This window comes from Ischnura elegans, chromosome 7, assembly GCF_921293095.1.
Source record: "Ischnura elegans chromosome 7, ioIscEleg1.1, whole genome shotgun sequence".
Taxonomy (NCBI): domain Eukaryota; kingdom Metazoa; phylum Arthropoda; class Insecta; order Odonata; family Coenagrionidae; genus Ischnura; species Ischnura elegans.
The window spans coordinates 10,225,707-10,247,402 of record NC_060252.1 but is presented as its reverse complement, the minus strand read 5'-3'; the positions used below and the strand labels follow the sequence as shown (position 1 = coordinate 10,247,402).

General features: G+C 39.0%; 3 protein-coding genes across 4 annotated transcripts in view; 2 read left to right on the top strand and 1 right to left on the bottom strand.

The window, feature by feature from the left end:
• LOC124162717 (nose resistant to fluoxetine protein 6-like) overlaps positions 1–19,331 on the bottom strand; it is a 34,628-nt gene extending 15,297 nt beyond the window's left edge. The window contains exons 1-4 of the mRNA XM_046539328.1: positions 19,066–19,331; positions 14,569–14,730; positions 11,975–12,219; positions 8,899–9,113 (exon numbers count right to left, since the gene is read on the bottom strand). Coding sequence (XP_046395284.1) covers positions 8,899–9,113; positions 11,975–12,219; positions 14,569–14,730; positions 19,066–19,324 — 881 coding nt within the window. The 5' untranslated portion in view covers positions 19,325–19,331. The remainder of the gene's footprint in view (positions 1–8,898; positions 9,114–11,974; positions 12,220–14,568; positions 14,731–19,065) is intronic.
• On the top strand, positions 503–2,912 carry LOC124162718. Its single transcript, XM_046539329.1, has 2 exons — positions 503–708; positions 848–2,912. Exon 2 carries the CDS (start codon positions 891–893, stop codon positions 2,910–2,912), a length of 2,022 nt encoding a protein of 673 aa, XP_046395285.1. The 5' UTR covers positions 503–708; positions 848–890.
• On the top strand, positions 2,305–6,869 carry LOC124162719. Of its 2 annotated transcripts, none has more exons than XM_046539332.1 (7): positions 2,305–3,377; positions 3,552–3,725; positions 3,838–3,975; positions 4,316–4,366; positions 4,574–4,671; positions 4,758–4,923; positions 5,495–6,869. In XM_046539332.1, the coding sequence occupies exons 1-7, from the start codon at positions 3,152–3,154 to the stop codon at positions 5,635–5,637; spliced, it is 996 nt and encodes a 331-aa protein (XP_046395288.1). In that variant the 5' UTR covers positions 2,305–3,151; the 3' UTR covers positions 5,638–6,869. The 2 variants fall into 2 exon arrangements, with proteins under 2 accessions (XP_046395288.1, XP_046395286.1); XM_046539330.1 differs by having other exon boundaries at positions 2,308–3,377; positions 4,448–4,671.
• Positions 19,332–21,696: the final 2,365 nt, after the last annotated feature.

Sequence of the window (21,696 nt, the reverse complement as noted above, 5' to 3'; positions counted from 1 at the left end):
AGGTGCTCAGATTGGAGGAAGGTACCATTGCTTCACTGTTACCTGTCGCCAAGAAGACAGACATTGTGGCAGAAGTGACATATTTGTGGATGTGGATTTGATTTGTGCAAGTTGGTGCAGTGATAGTGGACGTTCATCCGAGAAAGTATTGACGATAGTTTGTATGTATCGACCAGTCCTCTTTTAAATAATTTTCTATTCGAAAGAGAATAAGAGTAATTGTTTTGCTAAATTAGATGTGGGATAGAAGAGAAAATTGGAAATATTATTGTGGTTGACAATAGAAAATACATAATATACCCTACAAACACAAGAAGGATCAAATCTGTATTTTTGGGAGATTTCAAAATACATCAAATCTGGATCTCCAAATCTTTTTTAAATACGGATTTAATCTGTTTCCTAATTTTCTGCTATGGCGCCGTGCATGACGGTATAGCTCGTGTAGCCAATCACTGGCTCTGGAGAATATGACGCATACTACGCCAACAGCTATCGCCAACGCCAAATATTCGGTCATTTCTTTCCTGCATCTGTCCTGAGCTGGTTCGCTGTTTGCAACAAAACCACTAGCAAGTTCCGAGTTATTCGGCTGTACGCTGTTGCTGCTGAAATACTTTACGCTATTTGGAGTGAAGTATAAGGCTGTACCACGTGCGGACATTTTTGCCTGTTTCGACCTCACCTGCTCTGCATCATATCTTCAAGGTAAGTAAATAATAAGCTTTGGAAAAGTAGCCACGGAAGTGCACGTGTTTGGAATACCGAGATCTCGATTATTAACGTTAGTTTTTTTCGAATTTTGTATTCTTTCATTCGCTACATAAAGTTTTTCTTTCATTTTTAGCTGAAAGTTGTGTATTAGTGGAATCGTGAGATTGGCATTCATCATGTTTAGAAAGTCTTTCATGGATATGGGAGCTAGGCACAAGCGTAGATTACGGGGTTGTGTTCCGCGGGATGCTAATTTATCAGAGTGTAGCGAGTTAGAAGTAGAATTAAAAGAGGAAACCGAAGTGTTTGGCGAGGGTTTCATTGTAATCGATGGCCCTAATTCCGCTGAAGGTATTAACTGTGGTATCGAGGGCACAACTTTTGCCTGTAGTAGTAGTTCTGAGTCGGATTCGGGGGATTCTATAGATGCGGACGAAGGGGAAAATTTTCTTTGCGATCTCAAAGAATGGGCTCTGAGTGGCATAACCCATACAAAGGTTGACGAGTTGTTGAAAATACTTAAAAAACATCCGTGCCATTCCAACTTGCCTTCTAATGCTCGAACGCTTTTGGCCACCCCACGGTCTAATAATATTAAAAATGTTGGCAGTGGGAAATATGTCCACGTGGGCATCGCAAATTCAATTAAAGAAATTCTCCGTGACCATCCCGAGACTAGAGAAACGCGGGAGTTGAAACTACAGTGTAGCGTTGATGGTGTTCCATTAGCAAAAAGTTCGGCAAGTCAGGCGTGGCCAATTTTAATGGCCATGGCAGAGTTTCACGCGATTAGCCCTTGGTTAGTGGGAATCTACCATGGGTACGAGAAACCTTCATCCTGCGACGAATTTTTTTCCGATTTTGTGGATGAAATGAGGCAAATAAAATGTGAAGGTATTAATTTCAATGGTACCACATATTCAGTTCATATTGATGCTTATGTGTGCGATGCTCCAGCACGAGCCTTCGCCGCACAGATAAAAGGTCACAATGCCTACTTTGGTTGCGGAAAGTGTACTGTAGAGGGTACTTTTATTCAAAATAGAGTTGTATTTGATGAGGTTAATTCGCCCAAAAGAACTGATGATGGTTTCAGTGGTAGGGTGCAACAGGAGCATCATAATGGACAATCTCCTCTTGAAAGAATACCAGGAACCCTCATGGTAACAAGCTTTCCATTTGAGTATATGCACCTGGTATGCTTAGGTGTAGTAAGGAAAATGCTATTGGCATTTACGAGGGGTAATTTAGGGGTTCGTATGAATTCCCGGGCGTTGAGTTCCGTCAGCTCGCGTTTAAACCAAATATCTTGCTTTGTCCCGCATGAGTTTGCACGAAAACCACGCTCCATGAGTTACATATTGAGGTGGAAAGCTACAGAATTCCGGCAATTCCTCCTATATACTGGTCCTCTTGCTCTTCTTGGTATCACGAGCGATGATGTGATGAAGCACTTCTTGATACTTCATGTGGCTATAAGAATTTTAGTCAGTAAGGAATATCACGCAGATTTAACAATGCGAAAGTATTCTAAAGATTTGCTGCAATTTTTTGTTACCCATTTCTGTGTCCTTTATGGACAAGAAAATGTCAGCTACAACGTGCATGGCCTGATTCACTTGACTGATGATTCAGATCATTTAGGACCACTTGATCGGTTTAGTGCCTTCAGGTTTGAGAATTATTTGCAAGTGATCAAGAAAAGCATTAGAAAGCATAACGCACCATTACAGCAGATCATAAATCGAGTGTCCGAGAGAAAATTGCACTATGCGAAAGGGAAGTTGGAAGAAAGTAGCTGTAACAATAAGATGAAAGTTAGGAAAATTCAGTGTGATAATGATCATGCATTAAATGTGAAGTCTCCATGCTATTCACATTGCATTCTTGACTGTGGTAAAGTTACCACAAAGAGTCCTGACAATTGCGTAGTAATGGATGATGGAAGTGTAGTGATAGTCGACCACATTGCTACTGGTAATATAGGCATTGTTGTAGTTGGTCGGAAATTCAAGAGCATGGCCAGTTTTTATGATAGTCCAATCAACTCTAATGAGGTTGGGATTTTCAAAGCCTCAGATTTGTCATTAGAGATGTTATGGCCCCTTAATTCCATTAGGCACAAAGGGATGTGTGTTCCCAATGTGACTTTGGAATCTTCAGAATCTTATTATGTTGCCGTGATGCTTCATCAATAAGTCAAGTCTTGTGTTAGCTACCCTGTTCATCTTAATTTGATTTCAATATGAAGTGATGTTGCATTTGTTCAATAAATTAGATTTCATTGTAAGGTGTTTTTGTGTATGTATATATAGATGTAGGCTTGGGAGGTTACCTTGTATTAACATAGTGTATAACTTGAATTCTGGAGAAGAATTACTGCTCAAAAGTATAATTACATCCCAAAATAAAGTAGGTATAGTGACCAGTGATAGCAATGGATAGTTGGGTAGTGGTAGAATTCATGCCGGCCAATGAGGGTGACATACCAGATTGCAAGGCAGTGCCTACTACGTGGCTGTCGGAGAGTAAGGGGACCCTGATGTGTTGCTACCCTAGCGGAATGAGTGATAGGCAGATTATCTTCATCATTGCCAGCCATGCACTGCCAGACCCATCTTGGAGTAAGTTCAGGGTTAGGAAATTTCCTAACAGTGTTTGTGGTGAGTACATTTGTTTATTCTTGGAATCTTCTTATTAGTTGAGAATTTTGGCATATCTCTCTGGGAATTAATTTTAGTACAGAGTCACATTTGTTTATAGTTTTATCATGATTTCCACTGTCATTCTAATTTGTTTCACATGAAAGATTATAACCTGTAAAATTCTTCACTTAGATTCATACGAGAAGGCCAGAGAGCTGGAGTTAGTGGCCATTGATACCTCTGATGTGGATGCCGATAAGGTCCTTGGGCGAGGTCAAAGAAGGAAGAGGGTGAAGTATGAGAGTGATGATGAGAGTGATTATTGCCCAAGGAGGAAAATGCCATCTCCTCCAAAGATGGTTAAAGGTGAAGTATTAACTGTGGTTCTTTGTTATGCTTATTGACTGCTTTGTGATTTTGCATTTATATGTGATGGTATATAATGCTTTATATATTATTCATTCCCATGGTGAAATAGAACCCACAGCAAGCCATAAATCTGTGCTCGTTTCACATAATGTAAGGAGTACAGAAGCTGCTGCAATTTTTATGGAGAGTGCAGGGCCCTCTACAAGCTGTATTTCAGCCATTAATGCTGATACCAGTACCTCTTCAGGTTGGTAATTCACAAATTTGTTTTCATAGTTGGATTCAGTGCATAACATGGTTTCATTTTTGTAATTTTGCAAGTAATACTAATCAGTATTGGTTGTTTCTATGAAGTTAGTTTTGTTAGTCATGTTGTCTCATTCTAATATTCATTTTCTGGCCTCATTGGCGGTGGAGTGAAGTAAATATTTTACCTTCATAGAAGCAAATGTCTAACTGCATAGTCATAAGTCTACTCAAATATTAAGCCAGTATATTTTATGCTTTCCTTCGACATAATGAGATTTCTATTCTCTTCCTTCTGCTTAGTACTCATACTTCATATTCATACTTATTTTGTATTTCAGATACATTTTCCAGTGGTGGGGCATGCAACTGTGGCTGCAAGGAAAATAAACGTAAGTACTCTACTTAATTCTTTAAATTATGTGGAAGTTTTAAATTAAATTGCTTTAAGTGCATCTTTTCTTTTAAATCAGGTATGATTGACGTCTTGCTAAAAAGAGTGGAGACAACTAATGTTCTTCTACTCGAAGTGGTCGAGACGACACAATCACTGGTTGCAGCAGTGAACAACCTGAAAGAAAGACCTTCTCATGTTCAAGGGGTTCCAGATGTTGAACTGAATTTCCCGTTGAGGACTGTCGAGGACTATGAAGTAATGGAGAACGATCTGAAAGATGTGGCATTCAGGGAGTTAGTGGTAGGTTGAGGAGATGATTTGCCTGTATGATAGCTTGTTTAGCTATTGCTCTCACTTCTTTGTCTAATGATCCCTTCACTTTCCAGAAAGGGGTATTGAAGATCCATGGTGGGGCTTCACTGGTGACTGCCGTCAATGGGATATTGTACTTCGCAATGACAGATGCTTTGGGGAAATGTTTTACTTATAAGGGAGTCCCAGCCCGGAATAAATTTAGCTTCAAAGATTCTAGGCTTGATAAATTGATATTTGGTAAGTAATGCATTGGCATTTATATTTAAACCCAATGAATTTTTTTCACCTCATTAGTTTTCAGCAGGTTTATTTTGCTCATACTGCATTGTTTTCTGCTGTTCTTAATTCATGAAGGAATTAATGTGAAATCAGTGTAAACTAATTAATTTTGTGGAGCAGTCATCCAAATGTTAAGTTGTGGTATTCAGTATTTGGATTGGGCCATGGCATTTTCTTTCACCTTTAATTAATAACATTAAAGTTATTAGGGTACTATGTAATTTAATTTTTAACAATGTGATAACTTCATTTACCTTCACTTTCTATTAAAAAGTGGCACATCACCTGGAAATATTATATGAATTATATCTCATGATCTTCTTAAATTGTTGTATATTGTTTGGACTTGTGAAGGTGGTTTTCAAATGCAAAGATATACATATTTAGTTTTCAAAAATTCACAATGGTAGAATCCTTTTAACTTTCTTTATGGTTTATCTTGTTGCCATTGGGTATTGACTTGTCAGTCTCATGAGAACATGTTGTATTTGGGAATTTTATGGCACTGAATTCAATTTTTTCATTTCAGAAGTGGTACAGGGGAGACCAAGTTTGGCCAACCACTCTAGAAAAGAGGTTGGAAAGGCAGTGGCAGAGTGGCTGCGGCAGGCTGGTGCAAGGGACAGGAGGAAGCAAGCGAAGGATGCTCAACCACGATTAGAATTATTGTAATTTAAAGTGTTTGCAATTTGTATACGATGTTAATAGAATTTGATTAGATTCATTGCTGTTTTAAATGCTTGGAATTTGTGTATACTGTTCATGGAATTCTATTAGATTCACTGTACTTTAATAGACCTTGATTAGATTCATTGCTGTTTTAAATGCTTGGAATTTGCGTATACTGTTCATGGAATTCTGTTAGATTCACTGTACTTTAATAGACCTTGATTCATTGCTGTTTTAAATGCTTGGAATTTGCGTATACTGTTCATGGAATTCTATTAGATTCACTTTACTTTAATAGCACTTGATTGGATTCATTGCTGTTTTAAATGCTTGGAATTTGCGTATACTGTTCATGGAATTCTGTTAGATTCACTGTACTTTAATAGCACTTGATTGGATTCATTGCTGTTTTAAATGCTTGGAATTTGCGTATACTGTTCATGGAATTCTATTAGATTCACTGTACTTTAATAGACCTTGATTAGATTCATTGCTGTTTTAAATGCTTGGAATTTGCGTATACTGTTCATGGAATTCTATTAGATTCACTTTACTTTAATAGCACTTGATTGGATTCATTGCTGTTTTAAATGCTTGGAATTTGCGTATACTGTTCATGGAATTCTGTTAGATTCACTGTACTTTAATAGCACTTGATTGGATTCATTGCTGTTTTAAATGCTTGGAATTTGCGTATACTGTTCATGGAATTCTATTAGATTCACTGTACTTTAATAGACCTTGATTAGATTCATTGCTGTTTTAAATGCTTGGAATTTGCGTATACTGTTCATGGAATTCTATTAGATTCACTTTACTTTAATAGCACTTGATTGGATTCATTGCTGTTTTAAATACTTGGAATTTGTGTACACTGTTAATAGAGTTCTTTTAGATTCACTGTACTTTAATAGACCTTGATTAGATTCATTGCTGTTTTAAATGGTTGGAATTGGTGTATACTGTTAAGTTCTATTAGATTCAATGTACTTCATGTTTGGAATTTGTATAGGATCTTAACAGAACTCGGTTACATTCACTGTAATTTGAAATTTTTTGAATTTGTATATGAAGTAAATAGAACTAATTAACATTCATTGTAAATGGAAATGTTTGTAATTCGTATATGTTGTTAAAACATCTTGATTGGATTCATAGCAATTTGGAATGATTGGAATTTGTATTTGATATGAATAGATATTTGTACCTTTCAAATAAAATATCAATTATTATGAGTCATGTTTTCTCAATCCAAATTAATCTTTTTCCTTCAAGTCATTTTATTATTGCATAGTGGTTAGGTAATTTTTAAATATTTTGTTTATTGGGTGCTTGATAATATAATTCTTGTTGGAGTTAAGGGGTGAGATAAGTATAGGTCTTATTGTGGTGGTCAGAGGGTTTTCCCTTCAGGGAAGCTTCCTCAATATACTTCATTAATTGTAACGCAAAGGTTCCTTGTTAAAAGTTCAAATGAAAAGCAGTACTATAATGTATCCCTGGAAAATCTAGATACTGAAATCTGTATTTAATCCCTGAAAAATCTGTATTTTGGGGCGAGATATTTCATGTATTAAATCTAGATATAATATGAGAAAAAGAGGACATAGCAACACCTTTGCAACAGATTAAATCTAGATATAATTGAGATTTTGTGGATTTCAAAATACGTGTTTAATACAGATTTAATCCTTTCTGTGTTTGTAGGGTATGTATTGTATTTCTGTGGGTTTTTTCTTTCCTGCCTCTTTAAAATTTCTTGCGGTGGTGACTTCATGCAAAGTAAGTATAAAATCGGAGGTGTGATCTAAGAGATAACATGTTTTATTTTACAAGTGTTTATGCTGGTGATTTGGCAGGACTTTCATATTTTTAATAGGTTGATACATTTACTGCAGTTACCTAGGGACTTTTACTCATACCAAATAATTTTTCAAATACTTTAGCGCCTGATATGGGTAAGTTTTAGTAGCTGAGACTGAACTATACGTTAATTTTTGCTTGCATTTTGATGAATTCGATCATACTAATAGCAGATGTGTCAGCAATCCTGTTTCATCGGCAATTTTTATTTAAAAATCTTATTTCGTCAGGCTTTAGGGTAAGCTTTTTAATGCTCGTGGGCTATGTGATGTCTTATTTAGTGTCAAAATTAATAAGAATTTACTCTCATTAACATCTCAAGGTTTCCAAGTAAGTACGAGCCACTTAACAATGCTGGATGCTGGTGGTGCGTGAATTAGCCGTGAGAATCTCATTTTTCGCAGAGTTATTTAAGTGGCCGAGTAAGTTTTGTAAGTTCTCAATGGGTAAATAATACTATATCATGAATTCTAATTACCATGAAAAACTCACAACCGACAAAAACTTTGTCGGTCGTGAGTCTTTCATGGTAATTAGAATTCATGATATGGTGTTATTTACCTATTGAGAACTTACAATTCATTCGTATCAAGGTTCTCGCTACGGTCGGTAGTTATCGATTGTGTTGCGTTCGATACATTTTTCGATCGTGCGAGTTACGATATAACTAATTTCGACCTAATCGATTGAGATTAGCCTGAGTGCCGTGTTCCTGCGCGCTATGTATCCAATCGTACGTGCTTAGTAGCGGACATTCACATGCTGCGTACGCGCTTCGTCGACAGGCCGCGAATGGTATGTATCCATTGACGAAAAGCGACGGAGCGGCACAGTATCCCCTTAGTCAATGGGTACTATGTACATACGAATTAGATACGGAGGGTTCTGTGCCGTCTGGGGATTTGACAAGGTCTAACCTCAAAACTAGATACATACATGTTCTTTTTTTCTCTCATAAAATATCAGTTGTTTTACACTATATAAAGAATCAAATCAATTGATAATGATTAATCTTCAAATGCCAGGAGTGCCAATATGGGAAAAGGGAAAAAGCTCCGTTTGATGCATGCCTATGGGCACGCCAGCATAAATGGCATTAATTTCAGCTCCTTTTGGACAAAGAAATAAAAATTAGGCCACCATTTGGAAGAAATAAGAAAAAATGTCTCAAACTCAGTGTCTTGAAGAACATATTTTTAAAGTCAATACACAAAGCATACTTATTAATGTATCTTAAACTTCCTTTGTAAAGAGCTTCCAGGGTCCTTCCATGAGAGCCTACAAATATCATAAGTATGTAACCTGTAACTTGGGACCATATCTTTGTACTTGAAAAATAAATATTTATTACAAGCAAATTTAGGGAAAATTAGAAGATATGTACTACAAAAATGTACTCACAAACAAAAAATTGATGCTGCATTTATTTGCTCCTTCCATGAATGTTTGGTGTAGCACATCTCTGGGTTAACAGTCACAGACAATTTTAAGTCAAATCCAGACACATAATTGTCCACAACATCATTCACTGAAACTTCTAAATCTTTGGCTGAGCATGATGATGGAACACAAAATCCCCAATTAATGGAGGACAATCTTGGAAGTCTATGACCTGGCTGGAATAGAAAATACCACAACTTGATTTTTGTGAATGAAAAAAATAAATGCAGGTAATCGTGAAGAAGGGCATCTCAACGTATTGAATCTAATTTTTATCTGATCATATTGAAGAAGGCTTGACAATTTAAAAAATATAGGTAGAGGAATGTTTTTTGGGTGCTAGTTAGAGATGGACAAAGTGATTCTTTTCAAGGATTCAATTTTGATAATTCAAGTCCATCCTTGAGTGACTCCATCCAGGGGCACAGCGAAGAATTAAGGCTAGGGGGGGGTTTAGGCACAAATAATACTTAGGGGTGTGGGGGTATTGCATACCCGCCAGGGTAAGCAGGAGTTGCGAGGGCCCTCCTTTGGAAAAATTTTAAGATAAATGGTTCAAAATGGCGAGTTTTACGTCCTCCTGATGGATATTTGATTAATCCTAACACTTTTCTATAAGTAATACTGATCCAAATAAGTAAAATGGATTAAATTTAAAAATTTCTCTGAGCTCTTGGGGGGGGGGTTTTAACCCCCAAAAACCCCCTCGCTGTGCCACTGACTCCATCAACTGATTTAATCATTTTGATCATTCAATCATTTTGAGTGATGGGCTAGGATACTATATACTATGTAGTTCTTGAATCAGTCAGCAGGTGCCAAAGGCGATCAGATTCTAATTATATTGAAGGAAGTCAGCTCCTGCATGTGAAACAAGAGAGAGGATTTCTCCAAGTGATATCTATATATCATGTATGTACATAGGCGGATCCAGGGGGGGGGCACGGGGGCACGTGCCCCCCCCAGACCCTCAAAAATATGCAAGATTTTTAATGCGGTCCCATTATCATTGCGTTCGTTTTGTATTACGAGGTATCCTTGTGCCCCCCAGAACAAAAAATCCTGGATACGGCCTTGCTTGTGCCCCTCCCAGAAAAAAATCCTGGATCCGCCCCTGTGTATGTATAATAATTAATAAAGGCATGGGCGCCAATGTGAAGTTTTCAATGAGTGTGTGTATCATATGTGATACATATCTATTAAATGTAAAAGTTGTTGATAAAATGTGTTGTCCGTTTGATATGTATCATATATGTGATACGCATTAAAATTTTCCTGAAAATTACAAAATAATAGAAAAAGTTATTAAAATGTAGCACCTAATCGAAGCATTTCTGGTCATTTCTTATAAAGAATTTTTTTTATTCGTGCAGTTAAGGGTTAATAATTTAGTTAACAAGGCAAGGGCGTCCTCAGGATCAAAACTAGAGGGGGCAAAGCCAATGGTTGTTCAAGTTGTTGGTAAGATTTAAGCATGGAAAAGGTGAATGAAATCAACATTTTAAGGAAACTGTAGCAGCTCCTTATTAGTTCTTAAAATTATTTGCTTGAAAAAATATTATTTTCCTTAAAGACATTTGCGATTTTTGCTTTTGGGGAGTGGGGGGAGGGCAGCTGCCCCCTCCTGCCCCTCGCTGGGTACGCCCATGTAACCAGGGTTAAGGGTCAATAGCAACCAACAATGCAACTCGGCCTCAAATGCTCGTTTCCCTTGCTTAACCCTCTCTCACCATACTCCCAAGTTAAGTGGCAGAGTGGGCCCTACATTTACCAAACAACTTGAAAATTATTCAGGGGGAGCATTTTGCTAATGATTCTCGGTCACTTTGCATGTAAATAATTTACAATAAAAAATAAATATAGATTCTTGAAAATTCCACACTAAGAAAACATTGATATTCTTTTAAATATTCCCCTTATACATTGGTAAAGTGGCACTTCATTCATTTCATCTGACAAGCTGCCACAGCTCCCATAAAGGTACCTTGAAGTTTGACACACTGCTTTCAAGAGGGATAGCTGGGTTGGTATTAAAACTCTAATGTCTCTTGATGATGATTGTGATATATTGTCATTGTTATTGTTTGTAACTTTGTATATTTAATTTAGTGTGTCATTTGTTTTGGTGCCAGACAATAAATGGGACGCTACACTTTAGCGTCACTTGCACAGCAACCATTGGAGTGTTAAGTCATTACAATGATGGTAGACTGAACCACATACTATATCAGATGGTAGTGCCAAAGACTCCTTTCAAAAGCAAGAATTCCAACGCTTCTTTAAAGTCCCACAGTCAACAACATCATAGTGCACAAGGACTTGCAATTGGTATTATTAAGTGACTTGACTTTCAAATTTCTAAAATAGATTTTTAAATGGTACCTGAACGAATTTTTTTCCAATAAATATTAAATTTGGAACAAATCAAGGAATAGGTACCCTAGGTGTTAAATTTATACCGACAGTCCTAAAATGACCGGAAGAAAAAGATGGATGGAAAAAATTTCATTCCATAAATTAGAATTAAAAGGCACTTCATTTCAGGTTAAAATTATGAATGGCAACTCCTGCTATCCCACACTGCAAAAAAATTGCAAATCTACTTTCTTCTCCTGAGATTTGTGATGCAACGTAGTTGGTATGTACATCTAAGTCAAAAATTGAGCTGCTCTTCTGGCCAGTGACAGATTCAGGTCACAGGGGTCATCATTCTCCAAATTTCATCAAAAGTTTTTAATTTTTATTATTTTAATAGTTTTTGCATCCTTGTGAAGGAGTACAGGGAGTGTACATGCAAATGCATGGCTACAAGCCCCAAACGTGAGCAAAATTTGAGTAGTACTCATCATAGAGCATAGCACTCCCTGAAAAAATTTGCACAGGAGATCGTCTCTCTCCCTGGGGGTATTCCATACTCCCCTGACCCAGGTCATGAACTCCCCCCTAAATTTGATGCTGAATCCACCCCTGGTTCTGGCAGTAAGTCGATAAGGCTGGCGGCTGGTTGGAATAAAAAAATATGTATTAGTATACTTACATCACTTAAATTGCTTCTGATCATGTAATGTGACTGAAGGAGATCCAAGAGCTCTAAGTTTTGGGGGTCATGGGCCTTGACATCAATATAGGACATGCAATACTTTCCTTGTATGTGCCCATCTTTCAATGAGTAGATATTTTGATCCACAACTTCATCTATTTTGATGCACTCATCAAAATCACCATACTGATTTACATTTCCATTCAGAAGGCCTGATGGGATTTTGGCAGAAGCATCATACACTATTGGAGGGAAAAAAATGGCAATATAAAAAATGAATGTGAAACTTTGCATTGAAACATACAATAATTTTTTACCAAACAAACATGGTTATTGTAATTTCATCTAATCCGTGGGATTTTGGAATCAAAATACCGTATTTTCTCGTGCATCAAAATGCACCTTTTTTTCCTTTTTGGTAGCATAAAAATAACGTTTGCATAATACTTAAGAATGCTTATGTAACTGGGCATTTCCATTGCAATGGTATGTTTAGTTTATGTAAAGGAGCATAATAACAATGTAATCAGAAAGCTCTGAATGAGCAATTACATACCCTGCCGCATGTTTCTTGCTCCACCCACTAGGGTGTATGGTGATGAGAATTATGTCTATTCTAAAATTAACATCTTTCCTCTCTTACCAATGGAAAACAGAATATTACTCCATTTTAATGATGTAAATTCTGTAGTTTTTCCATTAAGTAGAGCAGGTAAATTTTTTGCAAATAACATTTTTCCTAATTCATTGCCCCAAAACAATTGTGTATCTTATATGAAGATGTGTGCTGCATGAGAAAATACTGAAATATTTTTCATTCCTCCCCCAAAAACTCCTGTTTGCCATTAGTTTTCAATTTAGGGTAGCCCCAATAAGGTAGTTCTTATTCTTAACCCTTTCACTGCTGTGAACATACCTGGTACGTTCACACCGCAAGCTGCGGTGAACGTACTTTTTTTTCCTCCTTGCCATGCGCTCAGCACTTTTGCCGAAGCACTCCGAAGGGTCGCTAATCCGGGACCCTTTCCTCGACGAGCTCACCCTCACTGGCACCTCTCTTCGACCCTCCGAGCAAGGGACCTCACTCCCCAAAAGTGACCGCCTCTGGCTGCATTTTGAAAATCTATCAACGATTTTGTTAACTTTGCTAAAAACGTGGCTGCAGACCACTGGAAAATGGCCATTTTAGCAAAGTTAACAAAATCATTATTTTTCATCGCAGAAACACGGTTCAAAGACGTTCTTGATTGCTTGATCGGCAGAAGTGCGATGCAAACAATCATTTTTTGATGATCGGATTGATTGATAGATTTTCAAATGGCAGTCAGAGCGGTCACTTTTGGGGAGGGTGTTCCCCCGCTCGGAGGGTCGAAGAGAGGGGCCAGCGAGGAAAGGGTCCCGGATTAGCGACCCTTCGGAGGGTGTACTACGCCCATGCTGGAAGTACCTGCTCCATGACCCCACAAAATGCATTTTAACCTTTTTGCCGCATGTGAGGAGAAGGTTTTCGGAGATTGAACAGCAGTGAAAGGGTCAAAGTTGGAGGACAGAGGACACTAGCCTAGACTCCACTATAGTGGCTAAGGCAGGCTTCCAAGTGTTGCTGAGTGTAAGACCTCAACCACAGCCATTTCCTAAGCATCAGTGGAAAACTCATCTTGGCCATTTTATAATAAGTAATAATATATTTATATCCAAAGACAAGAAATTCAAATGACAATTAGAGTTGGAAGGAAAATGTCAATGAAACCAGTTTTTCAATACGGTAGCTTCCTTCATCAAAGAAAATGAAAGGCATTAATTGCAATTCGTTACCCACCATTAGTGTATTTGTAATATGCAAATTATTTGGTTTTAGAAATCCCAGTTTAGACGAATGTTAATGGTCAATTTTAACCTCATTTGAAAAAGGCCAGATTGGCGCCCATGCGATTCCACTCCACTTGACGTCACAGGGGCCTAGATACTATACGAGTAGTCAGGAGTTTTACATCATCTGAGATTACCAATGCATGCATGAGGCACAGAGCTCAGGGAAACATCTCTTAATAATCACTTATTAAAATTATCTGAGGTCGGAAAGTTTCCTTCGTTTGGTAAGGTAGTAATAATCCATATTTAAGCCAGGCGCTACCTGCTAGCAGGGTACTCTGCTACCTGCTAGCAGCCTGCATTGTAGTGGCGTTCATAGCCTTGCACCAGGGGGGCCTCACACAGCGGCAGCCGGAAACCAGAATGAAGTCACAAGGGCTTTTCCCAGCATTCACACTTAGCCGTCACGTTTTCACATGCTTGAAAAGTTTCCCTTTTCATTTAATCGTGAAAAATAGATATCGTCATTTAAAAATCTAAACCCATGAAATACATGCTCCAGGAGTAATAATCTTTCAATTTAGGCAATAAAAAAAATAGGAAACTACCCTTTTGCCACCAAGGAAAAAATTTTTTGAGGGGATGAGGAGGGCTGATCTATGTAATGCCAGGTGGCATTAGCTGAAGCCCCTTAAGCTCCGCTCCTGGCTACATGCCTGGGCTATTGTGGATCTTTCAACCCAACTAGAAACCTGATCAAAGTTCTTTCATCAACCTACTTTTAAGGGCCCACATTTTTAACTCCTGGATTTCCTTGAGGAATATCTTGCTGTGATTTCTGCACATCTCACCAGCTGCTGTATGGACAGGTGCAAATGGTGGAAGGGCTGGTAGGTTGGGAAATGCCCTCCTATTCTGGACCAAAGAAAGGACCTCTGCTCCTAAAAGTAGGAGAAAAATCCTGATGAGTGCTATTTAAAATGAGAATAACACAAGCAATATAAAGGCACTTCATTTTCATTAATCTTACTGTAAAATGACCGTCGCCGTAATGAATTAAGCAAGACACTAAATATCACTTGAGCACTAAACCTGGAAATGCCTAGTGTGCCTGAATGGGCATGATGAAAAAGCCTAACTTGGACCCTGGCATACCTGTATGGGCTAGCTAAGTTAAAGGGTTTGAATTAAATCTGGCAGTGAAGGGTGACCAAAAGGAATTTAAATCTGGCTGATAAAGTTAATGATTAATGGCAGAAATAAATGATATAATATAACCAAGGCTTCACATTGAAGGCAAAGACATTACTTTTATTGTTCATCGCACAGTAGTTTCTTTGGTACATTAGAAGAGAAAACATTATTGTTAGCCATATGGGGCAAATTTGAAACATAAGAATTCTCTTGCTAAATCTGAATGCATTTTGATACTGACAGGGGTGCAGCCAGGAATTAAGGCTGGGGGGGGGAGGTTTAAGATGCAATTAATACCAGGGTGTGTGGTGGTATGGACTACCGACCAGGATAAGCGGTAGGTGCGAGATTAATAAATTGCGGAATTTTAACATAAACGATTCAAAATGGTGAGTTTTAAGCCTTTCTGATGGATATTTTATTTATCCTTACACTATTCTATTAGTAGATAATATTAATCCAATTAAGTAAAGTGGATTAAACTTAAAAGTGTCTCTGAGCTCTGGGGGGGTTTTATCCCCCAAAATCCCCCCTTGCTGTGCCACTGGATACTGACTCATTCATTTGGAAGAAGCGGAACAACTTATAAAATCTAGTTCTGCATTGTGAGGCATCAAAATGAGATAGAATAAAAAAAACACAGGATATATTTTTGCTAATAAGATAAAAAAGAATCAAAGAAGATCAAAATGACACCAGGAAAAACTAGAATCAGGGCCGCCCACGCACTTCTTGCAGCCCGGGGTAGAAATTGGGTATGAGGTTCCCCTCCCCCAAAGAGAAATAGCATTTGAACTTTTACAAATCTAAATTATTGGCACCATAACTCAGTGGCCCGAGACAGTCTGCCCCATTCCCCCCCCCCCCCCCCCCCCCCTCTTCCCCTGTGGACGGCTCTGACTGGAATAACAATATTTCAGACTCTACTGAACAATTTCTGGCCACAAAAGAAAACCACACAATGAGAGTAGGATTAGAAATGAAAACTTTAGAAGGATTCTAGAAATTTCCACAGATTTTTCAGGGAAGCCCATGTTTGGGTGATAGCTTCTTATGCTTCCTTAAATTTGGTATGGGAGGAACATGCAGCTTTAAATTCTAAATATCTCTTATGACACATGTAAATTCATTTATTCAATATGTGAGTGCAATTGTAAACACATAACAAATGAAATAAGGGTTAGCTCTTCAGCACTAGCCTTAAGCAGCTTTCATCTTCGCTCCTTTTTCTTCAGGTTTTGAAACAATACAGTGGCAGAATGCTTAAAAATAGGAAACATTGCCTCTTTGAGATAGGAAAATTTTCTGCATCTTTGAGTTTTTAACCAAGATTCGGTGAATTCAAACCTTAAATTGCTGACTTGCCGAACTGAATTTTTCAGTAGTATGCTTCTTGATAAAAACACATTTGTAGGCACCTGGAAATGCACCCATATTTCCAAATTTAAAAAAATTTTGGCCAAACTGACCGCGCCTTGAGAAGACCAACTGTGGTACTTCTTGGTAACGTAATTGCCCCCCCCCCCCCTCCCCTCAACAAAATGATGATTCTAGTTATGCATTTTGACCCGGCTCAGTTGTTTTCTTGATGACGGCCTTGGGTGGACTTGGATCCCATCGTAACAATGCCAAGGTCAAGATAATAATTATGCAATAACCTTAGCATAAATTTAAACCATGGTCAAGAATTTCCTTCCAACAGGCAGTACCCATGGCTAACTTCCTTTCCAGTACGAAAGTAGCTGAGGTATTCAAGCAGGTCAACTAAAGGCTAGTAAATTTCAAAATTTTCAAAATATTGGATTATGCTGCCCAGATTAGAAAGAATTTTCCTGGATTACTCACAATTGCCTTTATCTAACTAAACCATTTTAAAATGACTTCTGAGTCACAAGGGAGCATATGAGAATCACTGATGCAAGGGCGCAGCTAGGAATTAAGGCTGGGGGGGGGGGGGGGTTTAGTTGCAACTAAAACCGAGGTGTGTGGGGGTATGGAATACCCACCAGGATAAGCGGTAGGTGCGAAATTAATAAATTGCCGAATTTTAAGATAAACAGTTCAAAATGCTGAATTTTACGGCTTTCTGAGGGATAATTTATTTATCCTTACGCTATTCTATTTGTAATACTAATCTAATTAAGTAAAATGGATTAAAATTAAAAATTTCTCTGAGCTCTGGGGGGGGTTTTATCCCCCAAAATCCCCCCCCTCACTGCACCACTCCACTGATGTAAGACTTAAGATTAAATTTTGATTGCTTTGGAGAAAATATGATGCATGAATGATTATTTTTCTATTACAAATAGAACCACAGCGACTTTGAAAATGGAAAAACTGAATTTAGCTCTAATTGTAAAATTGCCGAGGGCAGGCCAGTAGCCAGGGGGGGAGACTTTAAACTCCAAGGTGGCTGAGGGAAATCGGAAGTGAAGTATTTTTTGAGACATAAGTTTGGAGGCCGATGGACCGAATTGGGGGAAATGAAAGCGAGAATATGCCCTCGAAAGTGAATCCGCTGCGCCTACGAGTATCAGGGACGTGGCCAGGGGGGAATGGCTTTAGTGGCCTCCCCTTTTCCTCTTCCCCAAAATTTTTACCTTGCAGCAACTGCCTGCAATACACATCCGCTTAGGAAAACACGAGGCTAGGAGCAGCTATACTCTACCACTCTATTTTACAATAAAGTTAAATTTCATATTACATAGCAATAACTAACGATAAATTTAGCTTTCAACATAATGTCAACTATATTTATAGCAGTGCGTGCAAATTGAAAACAAAAACATCTGTGCAGGCAACCTGTGTACTTCCCAACATAGGCGGATCTGGGGGCGGGGGGCACAGGGGCACGTGCCCCCCAAAATCCTTAAAGATTATGCAAGATTTTTAATACGGTCCCATTATCATTGCATTTGTTTTGTATCATGAGGTATCCTTGTGCCCTCCCCAGAACAAAATCCTGGATACGGCCTTGCTTGTGGCCCCCCCCCCCCCCCAGAAAGAAATCCTGTATCCCCCCCTGATTCCCAAGCACCCCCGCCCCCAGAAGCAAATTTCTGGCTACGTGTCTGCCAAGGGTCGATTTGAACTCTGACACAATATTTGAATTGAAAAAAAAAGAACCGTAGTTTTTGGTGTACATTCTCAGTAACACACTTTCCTTTGTTCTTACAGCTCCCCGCAAAGTCAGAATAGAGATTGGATAAGCATGCAACTGGGTGGTGCAAATGTCGCCGATTTATTATATTATGTTGATGTTTCATCCCCACATAAGAGTTAAGTTTATATTCACTTATAATACTAACCAGCATTAAATCTCGAAAAACAAGTTATTTTAAAGTAATCCGAGACAAAATATTTGCAATTTTTGTTTTCTATTAATGCCACCATCTAATTAATAATAGGCATGGAACGGCGCGGTACGGTATGGCATTCATAAGAGGCGACCGATGGCTTACGTCATTTGAGTCACGTGGGAAGGGGAGGGAAGTAAGGATGGAGAGAAACCCGGCGTAGGCATTAGCCTGCGATTCAATCGAAAGGCGCCAATGGGACGACGGCATAATGCCCCATTCGACGGACTTGAATGACCCTCAACACACAACCCAAGCAGGAATCAGGCGACTCCTGAAAATTCTCTACCTACGCCGATATTTGAACCTGGGTCAACAGAGAGTAATTAAGCCGACTCTCAGGACTCCACACCAACCCGATCCCCCTGCTTTTTAACTTAACTGAACGAGGCACCATTATAACTCCATGGAATTTGCAGGAGCAGGAAGTCACTCCTCGGCAGTGGCCCAGCGAGGGGGGGTGTTTGGGGGATAAAACTTGCTTCTAGAATAGTGTGAGGATTAATAAAATATCACTGAGAAGGCCATAAAAATCACCATTATGATCCATTTATCTTAATTTTTTCCGGCGGAAGGCCTCCGCACCTCCCGCTTACCCTGGCGGGTATGCAATACCCTCAACCCCCCCATTATTAGCCCACCCCCCCTAGCCTTAATTCCTGGCTGCGCCCCTGCTCCTGGGTAATTATATTTAATTAACAAGACATTAATATTTTCCCTACTTACGCGAATAATTTGAACCAAATCGTTTTCCGGATGCATCTTCAATGTGGTTCTTCACGTAGCTCTGATTTTTCGTCTGTGAGTCCTCCTCCACTCTGGTAAAGCCGTATCCTATAGTGCGGTTGAAAGGATTCCTTCCCCTAAATTCGTCAAAAGGAATCACGCATGTCGAAGTATATGAATCAGGATGATAAGCACAGGTTAGCCGTAAGAAAAGCACATATAAGAGGAGGGAATTCGCAGAGAAGAGATATTTTGCCATTGGACAGGCCGACTCCGTCAGCACTCACGAGACGAATGAACAGTAAGAGTCGAATTCCTCTCGAGGCGATTAATATAGGCATTGCGTTGGAAAGGCATTCTGAGAGGGATTGCTGCAACATACCCACAGCCAGCCTGATTCCATTGTGATAGATGAATAATCATTTCGCAACCTCGGCTCCCTAATTACGCTTGTAAATAGCGCATTTCTATGCAGATTAGAGGCTATTCATGACTGAAAATTACAATTCGTTTCTCCCGAACTACTTTCTCTCGGGCTATACCAGTAATGTCACAAACATCCAGCGATCATAATTAGACACTAAGAAGTGTCGCTTTGATATTTAACGTGATGCGAACTATGGGAACTGCACCCATAAGCAGTGGCGCCGACTCCATGGGGCCTGAGGGGGCCCGAGCCCCCTCAAAAATTCGTTATAGGTGTGAGGAAAAAATGTGTCAGGCTTGTCGATTATCCCCGGAGTTTCCAGATATCGAGTTTCGAGATATCAGGGTTCTAATGTTGATCATATGATTCTTCTAAAATACTTAAAAAACTTAAAACTCATACTTATAAAATTCCCCGGGGCAAGATCCCCGGTTTGGGCCCCCTCCCCAATATTTTTTGTAAGTCGGCGTCCCTGCCCATAAAATACTGTAGAAGACACCGCGAAATACATTGACACCTTTTTACACGGGGCACGTAATTGCGCAGGTTAGAACTTCATTAATTTCTCTTTATGGCGTGGAATTGCACGAATGCACGAACGAAATTAGAACAGGGGCTCTTTTGCCATCTCACATCCACGCATTCTCGCATGTGTTCTAGCAATTCAAACCGCTTTACACGACGCAATTTTGACTGTGCTTTCGTACGCACGCCAGATTGTGCAAGTAATTGTCCCGTGTAAAACGGCCTTTAGGAGGGAGGTACATTTTCATCTTCACGGATACAAAACGAACAAGTAAATATAAAAATATCCGACCTTTTACCGTGATTCAAATAATTTTACCACATTTTTTAAAATTCACTTCATTGTCCATCTGTTTGTTTTTTCTTCTCGGGAAATTTTTGCATCCCAAATTTTATCCACTTAACGATATGCAGGCTATCGGTAGCGGATAGAGAAAAAAACTCAAGGGGGGCGCAAAAGATATCTTGAGTTACTTTTAGCGTAACAAAAAGATAATGAAGTCACATACAAAGTTAATAAAGTTTTGTTTAAATTGATTATACACGTACTATGGGGGCAAAAAGTATCCCAACAGAGTTTGTGCCACCACGATCGCTTCGCAGGAGAATGTATTCCCTTTCTAACGGTATATAATCCTTGTAATGAGACGAGGGAAATTCAAATACGGTCTTTTTTCAGCCACCAAGGTCGTGACGGTGAATTCGCCTGCCTCGGACCGAGGCTCGAACGTATTTCGTACTCCTCTCTAGAATGCTGGCGCATTCGATATCCTTAGGAATTGTGCCTTCCTTTTACCCGCTATCTCCCTCTAACCCTCCTTTCCGTTCGTTCTTCGCACCTACTCTGGCACTCGTTCTAAAATTCACTTCTCCGCTTCCTCGTTTTCTCGTCTCTGAAAATTTACGGGATAAATATTCGCTAGACGTAATCTGCAAGGCAACAATTGTGAGGAGCGATTTTGAGCATCAGGATTAGGGTGGTTTCCTATTATTTATTTATTGCCTAAATCGAAAGATTATTACTTCTGGAGTAGGCATTTCACACTCTTAGATTTTCGAATGACGATATCTATTTTTCGCGATTAAATGAAAAGTGAAAAATTTCAAGCGCGCGAATACGCGACGGCTAAGTATGAATGCTTTGAAAACTCCGTGTGACGTCGTTCTGATTCCCACTGCCGCAAAGTGAGGTGACCTTGGGGCGAGGCTTTGAGCGCTGATACGACGCAGGATGCTATCAGGCAGCAGAGTACCCTGCTAGCTGGTGGCGCTTGGGTTAAATAAGAATTATTAATATCTTATCAAACGAAGAAAACTTTCCGACCTTAGCCAGTTTTAATAGGTGATTATTAAGGCATATTTCCCTGAGCTCTGTGCCTCATGCATGCATTGGTAATCTCAGACGATGTAAAACTCCTATCTACTCGTATAGAAACTAGGTCCCTGTGACGTCACGCGGAGTGGCATCGCATGGGCGCCGATGTGGCCTTTTTCAAATGAGGATAAAATTGACCCTTGCCATTCGTCTAAACCGGTATTTCTAAAACCAAATAATTTGTGTATTATGAATACACTAATGGTGGGTAACGAATCGCAATCAATGCCTTTCGTTTTCTTTGATGAAGGAAACTACCATATTATACTCTAAATACAATGGTCAACAAAAAAACTTTTTTCTG